The 13,439-nt window shown below is 42.1% G+C and overlaps 1 protein-coding gene across 14 annotated transcripts in view; it reads right to left on the reverse strand.

Moving 5' to 3' along the window:
- The window catches only part of MACF1 (microtubule actin crosslinking factor 1), a 339,001-nt gene that overhangs the window by 209,837 nt on the left and 115,725 nt on the right, over positions 1–13,439 (reverse strand). For all 14 annotated transcript variants that reach the window (XM_043878610.1, XM_043878618.1, XM_043878625.1 and 11 more), the window contains one exon: positions 462–523. In XM_043878610.1, coding sequence (XP_043734545.1) covers positions 462–523 — 62 coding nt within the window. The remainder of the gene's footprint in view (positions 1–461; positions 524–13,439) is intronic.

Raw genomic sequence — 13,439 nt, forward strand, 5'->3', positions numbered from 1 at the left:
ATCTACATCCAACCCTAGCCATTTTGCTCTGTATTTTAAACTGCATGGGAGTGTATATACATACTAAAAATTCACTAAACTGATCATTCAAGACTTGTACACCTTGAGAAAACAAGATTCCCTCTGCCCCATCTTTACACAGTAATTAGACTAAAATTTTTAAAACAAAATAGGGGCTTATAAAATAGTATGTAAAGTTTGACACAAAGCATTCTTGGAAACTCAGGAATCACCCCATGGTATCCTCAACCTCAGCCTTCTTAGGTAATGGAGGAGTTACTGTCTTCACCAAGAAACTCATCCATGAAAGTTTCCACACTATTAGGACTATGTTAGATGTATTTTTAAGAAAATCATGTATCCCCATCAACTGGACCATGTGGCCAGCAAGATGAACTGTCTGAGAGGAGGGACTGACACATTCAGATCAGGGGGATCTGAGGGTCCATGAGGGGTCCTACCTTCATCAGGTGCTTGTTGACCCACTTGGTGAACGTCTTCTTCTGCACTCGGTCCCGTTCATCTGTGAGAAAACAAGGAGAAGGCACTGGCTCAGCGCTACCCGGCGACATGGTCCCCAGCCTTGCCCACACCCAGCTTCTCCAGGACAGTGGAGACGGTTTCCTCAGCCTGAGAGACAGCGCCTTGTTGTTGGGAAGGTTCAGTCTCTCTGGATTTCCTCTTCTGTCACTTTACACATTAGACAGAATCACATGCCTCAAGAATCATGTCACCGCAAAGTCTCCTTCCCATCCTAATTCTCCAGGGAGGACAGTGATTCCCTGCACCCCCACCGCACCCCCAGCAAGCTCCAAAAATCCGAAGCTGTGAAAACCCCCAACAGGAGGGGCAGAGTGGTCCTGGCCCTCGGGAAGTCCCGAGGTTACATCTCACTCCCCACACACTGGTCCTCTTGATCAATGCTCTCCTCCCTCCCCTCCTCCCCTAGGGCTCCCTCACTCCAGCTTCCTCCCCAGCCTTGCCAACCGAACTCTCAAAGATGCCCACTAGGCCCCCTGCACATCTCTCCTCCCCTCCCTCCCTTCTCCAAGTCTTACACCCCCATTTTTCTTAGGCAAATTCTGCTTCATTCTGACTTTGTTCACCTCTTCAACAGAAACATGACTGTCAACACTTGACAATCACAGAGGCCTGATCATGAGGAGGACTCACTTTCTCCCACAACTGCCACCTCCAGACCACTGATCCATCAGGTGCGTTCCTCTTCTATTTATTTGAAGCCTTTTCCCTCCACTATATCATCCTGTTCAAATCATCCCTGCTATCATCGACCATTCCCTGCTGCGTGCACCCCTCCACGTGGCAAATCTACCTTAACCTCTCCCAACAACTTGGTTCAGTGGGTGTTCTCTGATGTCATCCTCAAACTATTTCAACATATGTGTGGACAATGCATGTGAGCCTGCTTGGCCCCACTGACCTTCATCTCCAAGCCACAGCCAGCTGCCACCATGCCACTTCCCAGGCCTCATTCCTTCTCCAAACATAGCTACTCAGCAGTCATCTTTATCAATCCTTCATATTTCCTCATCACTTTCAACTTTCAATCACTCCCTTCTTATTTTATCCTGTTTATTAAGAACATCTAAGATTATCCCAGTCTGTGCCAGACAACATGATTAAGCAAGTAAAAGCTGTTTGTCACGAGCACCCCAGGGACTCTCACCTCCCTAATCTACTACTACTTTCACTAGGACAATCCCCAAGCTGAGCTGACCACTCCTCCATTTCTTCTCCAACTAAGAGAAATTTCAGAAGAAAGTAGCAGAATTATGTAAATCTGACTCACTAGTAACTCACACAAATTTCAGTTAGGTTTTCTTTCCCTACTACCCAGTTATTCCCTTCTTACTGACACCCAAGTAAAAGCCACACAAGCACTGGTCCACCACTTCCAGGTGGGTGCCCTATCTTTTTACTTCTCTGAGTCGATAGCCATCCAGTAAGTTCTCCTTCATCTGTCTCTAACCTTACCCTCACCTCTTCCTTTCCAGTCTCTGAATCGACAGCCATCCAGTAAGTTCTCCTTCATCTGTCTCTAACCTTACCCTCACCTCCTCCTTTCCAGTCTCTGAATCGACAGCCATCCAGTAAGTTCTCCTTCATCTGTCTCTAACATTACCCTCACCTCCTTTCTGGCTTTGCTTGTAGGAAGCAGTGATCTTTTCCTACTATAGACCATGGCAGTTAGGAATTAGAATGCATTTGTCTAATTCCTTGCTGATTTGCAAATCTCCTCAACAACAATCATTATGTTCAGAGTTGAAAGGTCTGTCCAAATCTTGCATACATCTACAATATTACTGAAGCTTAAAACTTAATAGAGAATTCTTCATAAGAAACATATACTAATTTAAAATTCCATAAAGTGTCATAATCTGCATCCTTATAAATTCTACCTATTGGCACTCATTTGGAACTGTTGAAACTTTTTTAAAGTCTAATCTAATTTTCCCTTCATAGAGTCCTGCAAGTATTTAAGTCATAATTTTTATCAGATTTGACCACTATCATTCCAACATATTTTGATCATTTGATCTTTTCAGATGCTGATTCAGTTACCTGACCTCTTCATAATCCTTTCCAAGCTTGTGTCAGAGTTAGCTTGCAGTTATAATCTCATCTAAATCACTGACATTTACATTCTTTTCACAGCAAGCTACTTTCTTCCTCTCCACTTCTCCAAATGCTATTTAAAATCCAGTTCATTCATTTACTCATTTATTCTTTGAACAGGTCTTAGTAAGGAGCTAGCTGTTTGGAATAGCCTGTGTTATACAAAGTCACAGTCCCTACCTTTAACAGAGATGACAGTCTGGCAGAAAGAAGAAATGACTTCAACGAGGCTGTAACAGAGGTGAGCACAGAACACTCAAGAATATGAGAGAAGGAGTCAAGCCTCTCTGAGCACAGGAGGGACACGCAGGAGGCTGGTGAACGCTTCTAGACGGGTGCCTCTGCTGCTGCCGCTGCTGCTAAGTCGCTTCAGCCGTGTCCGACTCTGTGCGACCTCATAGACGGCAGCCCACTAGGCTCCTCCGTCCATGGGATTTTCCAGGCAAGAATACTGGAGTGGGGTGCCATTGCCTTCTCCCCTGGGTGACTCTATTAAACCTTAAAAAATGAGTTACAAGCTAGTCAGAAAGAGAAGGGAAGGTACAAGGCTACAAGAAGTTCCACCTGGTGCAAAGTAACGGAGATATGAAGGAGCGCATGTTCAGACAACTGCACAGAATTAACGGCGGCTGAAAGACAGGATGTGTATTAGGTGGTAGTGACGTTTAAAACTGGATAGAATGACATGAGTCACATCATGGCCTTTCATGACAAGCTAAGGAGTCCAAACTTTATCACCAAGAAACTGGTAAGGGAAGATAAGAGAACATATTAAAAGATTTTAAACAGGAGAATGACATGGTGAGATTGGTGTTTGAGAAACATTAGTCTGGCAGCCTTTCCTGACAATCTCACATCTCAATAGTCTCTTTGTTCTCCAAATTTTTATGGTATTTACTATGCTAGTCACTCAATCTGTACTTATATAATTATATAAATTCTAAACTTCAAATAAACTTATTGTTACTCATCAATGAGATCATTAATTCCCTGAGGAAAGACATCATGCTTTACTTTTTTTACATCTACCATAGCTACTAACATCTAAAGCTCTATATAATAAGACCTAAAATAAATCCTTCCACTTATCTGAATTGAGAGTCAGCGTTTTAGCTACTGGAATCATGACTGATGAGAAACCATCTGGTTTCCCTAGTGCACTATCCCCATGGGAAGGCTTGGGAGGTGAACAGAATAACTATGGGTAGAAAATAAAGAAGACACAATTGTGTTAATCACACCTCCAGGTCTAAAGGATACGAGGCCATGAACTAAAAAGAAATCACATGAATTCCACCTCTTTAAAATATTCTCAAGTTTAAAAGGAAATTTATTAACTTTTTCTTTTCCATCTATGTAGTGTTTAACCTATTACAGCAAACAAGTATTATTTTTATAATAAAAGAAATTCTGTAAAGAAAACTTGTGCCTTCAGAGTGATAACTCTGTAATATTACAGACAGACTATTATTGGTTATAAAGCTAATCAGTAGAGCAAGGCAGAGTGGACCTGGCATTGGTGAAAATGCAGAACTTTTAGTCAGCTTTAACACTGTTTTCCATTATGTTTGCATGTCCCTGCAAACAGGTGATACTGACTGGGATACTGGAGTTTTTGCATGTTGGATTGGGGTCTTTTTTTTTCATTTTGGCTATACCACGCAGTTTGCATGATCTTACGTCACTGACTTGGGCCCTAGCAGTGGCACTTCCAGTGCCAAGCCCTAATGACTAGACCGCCAGGGAATTCCCTAGACCCTTACAAGAAATAAACTTTCTTGATTGGCCAACAGATGATTAGAAGACTGGCTAAAGAAACACACAGAATGATATCAAAATCAAGTCACCTGTAAGAGTCCTGTCCACTGTCTCATATCTTTTAGACATGAAGATGCTATTAACACAATTGAGTCTTTTAAATTTTACTATCCACAGTTATGCTGTTCACCTACCAAGTCCTCCCATGGGGACAAGGCACTAGGGAAAGTGGATGGCCTCACATCAGTCATGCTTCGAATAGCTAGAAACCTGACTTTCACTTCAGAGTGAAGAGGTCCAAGTACTTATTCTGAATATAAATTCTAAAAGCAACATGATTACAAGTCCTTCCCAAGACCAGTTAGCCTGCTTAGAGCTGAGCTATAAGTTCCACAGAAAAAGGTTTTATATAACAACCTTGCCCCAAAGCTGGAGGATCCTTTTTTAGGATACTATGTTGCAGACCAATAAATTACATGAACATTATCTCCCGACTTAAGCATTAGGATAAGAGGACACCAATACCGCAGTGCCTGGAATTTAAGATCTTAATATTTCAGCACAGAAATTCATTAGGGAAGTCAAACAACAACTTGATTACGTAGACCTTCAGAACACTCCAAACAGCTCAGACTTCAAAATTTTCTACTAAGTTTTAGGTTTGATTCCCCACACATAAATCCTTCATTTAATTCCAGGCCCAGCAAAAATCTTTCTACCTAACACTGGAGATAAAAGTTTAAGAAGATATGTTTATGTGAGAAGATAACAGTCAATCAGAGCAAAGGTGACGTTACTTTTAAAAGCTTCTCGTAAACTCAGCTCCACCAAAGGCTATGAACTGACAACGAAGAACCCAACAGTCTCCTGGGAAATTCTTAGATTGAACTTATCGAGGCACCAACTAGTCATGCGAGGGTTCCTCAATTAGAAAGGTTTAATACTCCAGTCCAACTTTATTAAGATACCAAGCTACCAATACCTACCCTAACTTTCTTAATTTTAGTGTCACTGGCAGAGTCCCTCCTTGCTACCTAGGCAAGTCCGTCCCCCTGAAATGTGGATCCTACATCTTCCCTTCTCCTTGAGAAGCTTATTCCAACCATCCCTGCCTAGCTTGTATACCTTTACCAACTCCTCTCCTTTCCCCTCGGCTACATGAACAAGTGTGAAGACAATGCTCACCATTTCTACTTTCTCATCGCCCTGCTTCACCACATGACCTGGCTTCCAGCCTCACAAATTCATGGAAACTGCTCTGCCCACAGTCACCTACCTGCCAACCCAGAAGACAATGCTGACCTTTCTTTTACCTTTTAAACCCCCTCTCCCTCTTGTATCTGAGACTCCATTCTGCCCTGGTTTCCATCCTTCCCCTTTGATTACTCCTCTTTTGCTCACCCCTTAAATGTTTACTCATCCTTAGCCCTCTTTCCTTTTCATTTCGTATTACAGCTTCTTAAGATATCCATGGGCCTAAAGGTCCATAAGTGGGTTTGGAGGGGGTGGGACCATAAGCCACCTAAAATTGCAGGCAAAATTTCTGGTGTTGCGTACATTATAGGATGAAAAAACGAAACAAAACAAAAAACCTATAGACTTTCCAAAAAAAATAAATAAGAGTTGTTCTCTACATTCTCCCAAAATGATTTGCTCTACCCATAGTTTCAACTGTAACCTATACACTGACAATTCCCAAATTCATTATCTTCAGCTCAGTACTTTATCCTAAATACCATTCTCATATGTCCAACTGACTCCTAAAACTTTCATGCTCATTTCAAGCTCAACTTGCCTAAAACTGAACTCTTATCTCTATCCCTGCTTCTAACAGGTTTCCCTGCTATATGTAATCCATCTGTTGTGGTTTGAATGTCTATGCCCTCCTAAAATTCATACCCTGAGATCATATTCCCAATGTGATGTGACAGAATTAGAAGGTGAAGCCTTGGGGAAGTGACTAGGTCAGCAGGGTGGAGCTCTCATAGATGGAATTAAGTGTCCGACAAAAGGGACCCCAGAGGTTTTTCGCACCCTCTCCATCATGAAGGTGCAGTGAGAGGACAGCAGCTGTCTAGGAACCAGGAAGAGGTCCTTACAAGACACCGAGTCAGTAGGTGCCTCGACCACGGGCTGACCCACTTCCAGAACAGTGAGGAATCAATGTCTGCTGTTTCAGCCACTGAGTCTAGAGTTTTGTTACAGCAGCCCAAAGGTAGCTCAGCGGTACCAAATCTGTTTGATCCCTGGATCAGGAAGAGCCCCTGGAGAAGGAAATGGCAACCTACTCCAGTATTCTTACCTGGAGAATCCCATGGACAGAGGAGCCTGGCAGGCCATACAGTCCAAGGGGTAGAAAGAGTCGGGCACGACTTAGTAACTCAATAACAAACGGGCTAAGACAGCTCCTCCTCAAGGCTGCCAGCAATCTTTTTCACAAGAATGATCTTCTTACTGTCACATTAAAATCCTTCAGTGACTCCTTATCCTTATAACAGCTAACATTTATGGACAATCTACTTAAATGTCAAGTACCTTACATTTATTGTTCCCAGTACTCAACAACCCTGTGAAAGTGAAAGTGACGTTGCTCGGCCATGTCCAACTCTGCGACCCCATGGACTGCAGCCCACCAGGCTCCTCCGCCCATGAATCTCCAGGCGAGAATACTGGAGTGGGTTGCCATTTCCTTCTCCAGGGTATCTTCCCACCCAGGGATCAAACCTGGGTCTCCTGCATTGCAGATAGATGCTTTAACCTCTGGGCCACCAGGGAACCTTCAACAACCCTGAAAGGCATTATTTTACTGGAAAGATAAAGCCCACAGAGGCTTGCCCAAGATCACAAGGTAAGTCTGAACCCAGCTCTACTGGATTCTAAAGCCTGATAACCTGCATTCAGGATAACATTTAAACTTTTTAGCTTGAGATCTAAGACCTCTTATAATATAGCCACTTTTCCCTGTCCAAACTTTCATAAAAGCTCTAATTTCCAGCTTTGGTGAATGTACAGTTCAGTTCAGTCGCTCAGTCGTGTCCAGCTCTTTGCGACCCCATGGACTGCCGCACGCCAGGCCTCCCTGTCCATCACCAACTCCCGGAGTTTACTCAAACTCATGTCCATTGAGTCGGTGATGCCATCCAACCATCTCATCCTCTGTCGTCCCCTTCTCCTCCTGCCCTCAATCTTTCCCAGCAACAGGGTTTTTCAAATGAGTCAGCTCTTCACATCAGGTGGCCAAAGTATTGGAGTTTCAGCTTCAACATCAGTCCTTCCAATGAACACTCGGGACTAATCTCCTTTAGGATGGACTGGTTGGATCTCCTTGCAGCCCAAGGGACTCTAAAGAGTCTTCTCCAACACAACACTTCAAAAGCATCAATTCTTAGTGCTCAGCTTTCTTTATAGTCTAACTTTCACATCCAAACATGACCACTGGAAAAACCATAGCCTTGACGAGACAGACCTTTGTTGTGAATGTACAACTGTCCCCAAATGAGGCGTGTGCTCTTATACCCTCCAGGCTTTGCAATTACTGTTCTCTCTGTGTGGAAGACAGCTCTGCTTCCCCAACTATTCATTCTTTGGCATTCAACTCAGCTATCACCTCCTCCATCCCTCACACACACGAGTTGAGGTAATCTCCCTCTTATGCGTATTACAAGGTATCATAGTTTGCTTATCCATCTGTCCTGTTGTACTCAGAACAACTTGAGGATAGGTCTGTGGTCAGAAACAAAAGCCTGCATTTGAGGCACGAAGTTCTGTGTTCTGTTTCAACATAGCCCACAACATAGCCCCAGTGCATCATGAATCATGAAAAAAGCAAATGAGAGAAAAGCCTCTGCTTATTTTCCCGAGGGCCACAGAAAAATTTCTAGTGGTTCAAGAAGCCCAAGAAGCACCAACCACCTGGAAATCTAAAACTGAGACACGTGTGCCGACAAAAAGGGAAATAAATATGTAGAAAGCTGGGATCAGTCTGCTCCCTGACCACATGAGGTCCAACCTAGTGGCCAAGACCAATATATATTAACAAATAAATAATTAACAATAACACCAAGCAAATAGTACACCAGATACAAGCTGCACAAAATCATCCTGATAAACAGAGTTGATTAATTCTGACAGAAAGGTAGGAGAAGAGTTCATGAGAGGCGTGGTATTTGAAGTGAACCTGGGATGACAAGTATGATTTTGGCAGCCCAAACAGAGGTTAAGGAATTCCAAAGAATAAGCATGAGCAGTGACTCGGAGATGAGTGAGTACACAGGATATGCTGGAGGGCATGGTGTGGCTACATACCAAGGAAACTAATAAGGTGACCTGAGATCACATCACTCCAGAGCTGGAATAAGGAGCACTGTTAATACTTAATTCAGTAGATAAAGGATGCCACTGAAATTTCCTGAACCAGAGTGTTCTGGAAAGATTAGCCTGGCACTGGACTGAAGACCAGACTGCAGCAGAGAAACACTAACAGGCAGAAGCAACTAGAGACCTACTGTGTGAGACAGACCAAGAAAGGAGCCAACAGCGTGAACAGTGCTGAGGCAGTGGGAACACGAAAAGGCAGGCAGATCCCCACAACAATGCAGAGGAAGAAACCACAGCCTTTAACTACTGACTAGCTAAAGAAAGGGAGAGTGGAACATAATCCTAAAGTGTCTAGTCACAGCAACTGGGAGGAGTGGTACCTGGAGATAAGGAAAACAGAAGGCACAGATTGGGTTGGGTAACTGTTGAAAATTCTTAGAGAGATGAGAATACCAGACTACCTTACCTGCGTCCGGCAAAACCTGTATGCAGACCAAGAAGCAACAGTTAGAACTGGACATGCAACAACGGACTGGTTCCAAATTAGGAGAGGAGTACATTCAGGCTGTATATTGTCACCCTGCTTATTTAACTTATATGCAGAGTACATCATGAAAAACACCAGACTGGATGAAGCACAAGTAGGAATCAAGATTGCCAGGAGAAATATCAATAACCTCAGATATGCAGATGATATCACCCTTACGGTAGGAAGTAAAGAGGAACTAAAGAGCCTCTTGATGAAGGTGAAAGAGAGTGAAAAAGCTGGCTTAAAACTCAACATTCAAAAACTAAGATCATGGCATCTAGTCCCATCACTCCATGGCAAATAGATGGGCAAACAATGGAAAAAAGTGACAGTTTATTTTCTTGGGCTCCAAAATCACTGCAGATGGTGACTGCAGCTATGAAATTAAGAGACGCTTGCTCCTTGGAAGAAAAGCTATGACAAACCTAGACAGCATATTAAAAAGCAGAGACATTACTTTGCCAACAAAGGTCCGTATAGTCAAAAGTATGGTTTTTCCAGTAGTCATGTATGGATGTGAGAGTTGGACCATAAAGAAAGCTGAACACCGAAGAATCATTCTTTTGAACTGTGGTGTTGCTCTTGAGAGTCCCTTAGACAGTCAATCCTAAAGGAAATCAGTCCTAAATATTCATTGGAAGGACTGATGCTGAAACTAAAGCTCCAATACTTTGGCCACCTGATGCAAAGAGCTGACTCATTCGAAAAGACGCTGTTGCTGGGAAAGATTGAGGGCAGGAGGAAAAGGGGATGACAGAGGACAAGATGGTAGGATGGCATCACTGACTCGAAGGACACGAGTCTGAGCAAGCTCCAGAAGATGGTGGAGGACAGGCCTGGCGTGCTGCAGTCCATGGGGTCACAAAGATTCAGACACAACTGAGCAACTAACTGAACAACAACAAAAGAGAAGAAACACAATGAGGTGTCAGCAGACCCTTCTCACAGACAGTTGGAAGCTTAGATCTAGAGTTCAGAAGAGCACGCAGAACTAAGGATACAGATTTGATGCTAACAGTTGATAGCTGAGGCGGCAGCAAGTAGAACAGCTAGGCTATTTCAAGTTTTCCTAAATCACCACTTTGCTCATATTACTCCTCTATTTAAAATCCTTTAGGTGCTCTCAGAAGACCAGAGGCTCAAGTCTACGTCTTTTGTTTCTGTTGTCCATTATACCCCTCTGAAATTCAATTCCAGTTTTTACTTACTATGTGTTAGGTGATTGGGAGAAATAAAGATAAGACAAGGTCACTGACCTGAAGGAATTTACAATCTATCTACTCTTCCAACTTTATCTTTAGACTCTCCACTGCAACCATTCTGATCTCAGTTTACAAACATACCTTGCACATTCTTGCCTTTGTTCACCCATTTCCCCCTACTGGAATATCTACCCTCCTCTTTTTGGTTTATCTAATTTAGAGCCTCCTTACAAGGAGGCTGAAGTCTCACTTCTTCCTTTAAATCTTTCTGGCTATCCCAGCCACCTCTGGATGCCTGTGTTTATTTAATTTACTTGGCACTGAGCGTATAAAATCTACTGCTAGCCATCTTTACATGCAAATTCCATTTCTCTATCTGAACTTTAGCTCTTTGGAGTCAAGAATTATGTTTTAAAATTTCTTTAAATAGCCAACATGTAGGACAACAGTAAGCACTTGAGAATACTCATTCATTTAACAATATATACTATGTGAGAGCCCACTATGTGCCGTCATATCTATATGGATACTTTATGATCAGATTAAGACATATTCTCAAACGATAATTAAAAGACTTTATAGCAGGGAGCAGAGCTCTCCATTTGGATGCCCTTTCCACAGTCACAGCTTCTCTAAATTCTTCCTGCCACATCTGGACAGAGGAAACTTCACACCACTTAACGTAAACTCAAAGAAAATGGGCTAAAATGAAGATCAAGCGATTAAAATGTGCTTAGCAGTAATACAGAATGGCACCAGCATTATATAATGATTCCTTTCCCTAGAAGTATGCAAGTCAACTTTGGGAGGTAAGAATGACTTGGATATTTATTGTGTCTATTCTGTGTCAAGCACTGTGCAAGGCCTGTCTCATTTAATATTTGACTTAATCTTCACAATTCTATCAAGCAGTAAATCCATGGCTAATTCATGTCAATGTATGGCAAAAACCACTACAATATTGTAAAGTAATTAGCCTCCAACTAATAAAAATAAATGGAAAAAAATTCTATCAAGCACACATTATTTATTTTCATTTCATAGTTCAAATTGAGGTTCAAGGACACTTAATAAAAATTTGCCTGATGTCACATGGTAGAAGTGAAATTCAAATCCAAGTCTTCCATGGACTTTTAACTACCAAACTCTAACACCACTGTGAAATTATTAGAAGGCAACACAACACAGTCCTATATAATGAAGGGAAGAGGAGAGGTGCAAACTATAACTACAATGGGGATGCATGAAAGGTATCGGTCACCAAAGGTTGGTGAAGACTCAGAATGTCTCAATGAGGACTGAGACTTGGGAATTTAGGGAAGTGATAATTAGAGACTTCAGGGCAAAATTAAAATTTTCATATTGTTTCTTAGGAAAATCTGAACTTTGTTACTGATAATTCTCCGCTCTACTGGTAATCAGAGAGAACAAGGCAGAAAGGCAAAAGTTAGGTAAAGAAACAAGCCAGGGCTAAGCCTGGTGCAAAAGAAGAGTCACAGAGATGAAAGGAAAGGCTTAAAAGGAGAAGGGAAGAATAAGAAAAACATAATAGCTTCTAAAGTCTTTAATGGAACACCACACTCAGAAAAAATAAAATACTTCACAGTTACAAAGAGATACAGGGTTTGGACTTCCTTGGTGGTCCAGTGGTTAGGAATCCACCTACCAATTCGGGGGACGTGGGTTTGATCCCTGGTTCAGAAAGATTCCACATTCCACGGGCAACCAAGCCCGCATGCTTTAGAGCCTGTGCTCTACAACAAGACAAGTCACCACAATGAGCAGCCCAAGTACCGCAACTAGAGAGTAGCCCCCGCTCACTGCAACTTGAGAAAGCCCATTCGCAGCAGCGAAGATCCAGCGCATCCATAAATAAATAAATGAAGAAATACAAGGGTTAACAATCCTCAAAAAATCATCTTAAAGATGAATAAATTGAAGCCCAAGTTTAAGAATTTAGATAAGGTTACAGAGGGGCAGAATCAGGTCTATAACTTGGATTTCCCAGCTGCCACTCCATGGTTTACTTTACAGGATACTCATCTCCCCTCTGTGAGCCCGAGTTTCATCTATAAAGTGAGAAGTCTGGACTAGGTCAATGGTTTCCCAGTACCAGTCTGTAAACCAACCATATCAAAATCAGCAGAGGCACCTGCACTCGGCTTGGTGCCCTAACATATACTCTTCATAATGACTGTATGAGTTAGGGCCTATTTTAATCTCCTTTTAGTAAATGAGGAAGCTGAGGCAGAGAAAGGAACGCAGCTTTCCAGTTCTCAAACAGCTGTGAAGTGGCAGAGTAGGAGCCCCATGCAGACAATAAGGCCAAAGTCCATTTTCTTAACTGTTACGTCACAATGCCGCCCAGGGATTAAACGGAGGAGGATGAACTGGGAAAACAATGCTTTTGCCCTGAAAATTTCAATGAAGATTCTAGTCTTCCTTATATTTTTCTGTTGATTACAGAAAAGAGGCCCTCATATCACTAAGCATTTTCAGATGTACAAGAGCCTTTCCTCTAGATCTCAGAGGCAATCTCAGTGATACAAAAGATAAAAAGCTAGACTCCACGGCAATAACTGAATAAAACTGCTACTCCTTGTGCCGCAACCATTATTATAGTACCAACTTTATTTCTGACAAAGTACTTAAAAATTTGGCAGTACTGGTCTATCAGTCAAGAGACAGGATCAGAACCCTGATTCTACTCCCTTTCTGAGATCTCCTCTTGATCAAACAACCAGCAATCTCAAATTTAGTGAAAAATTTGCTCATTTGGGTCACAGTTTTGTTTTGCTTTAGAGACTAAGAGTACAAAACCAAAAGACATTAGTAGTAGTATCAATCCAGTAGTTCCTAAACTTAGATTTCACAGTAAATGCGTAAATGTTCCAAAATAAATCAGAAAACCTAACATAAAGTTGTCAACTTTTTATTTTCCTAAAGAAAGTCATCTAAACACAAACTACCACCTGACAATAATTCTTTCATAAAAT

This window comes from Cervus elaphus, chromosome 20 (genome assembly GCF_910594005.1).
Source record: "Cervus elaphus chromosome 20, mCerEla1.1, whole genome shotgun sequence".
Lineage (NCBI taxonomy): Eukaryota > Metazoa > Chordata > Mammalia > Artiodactyla > Cervidae > Cervus > Cervus elaphus.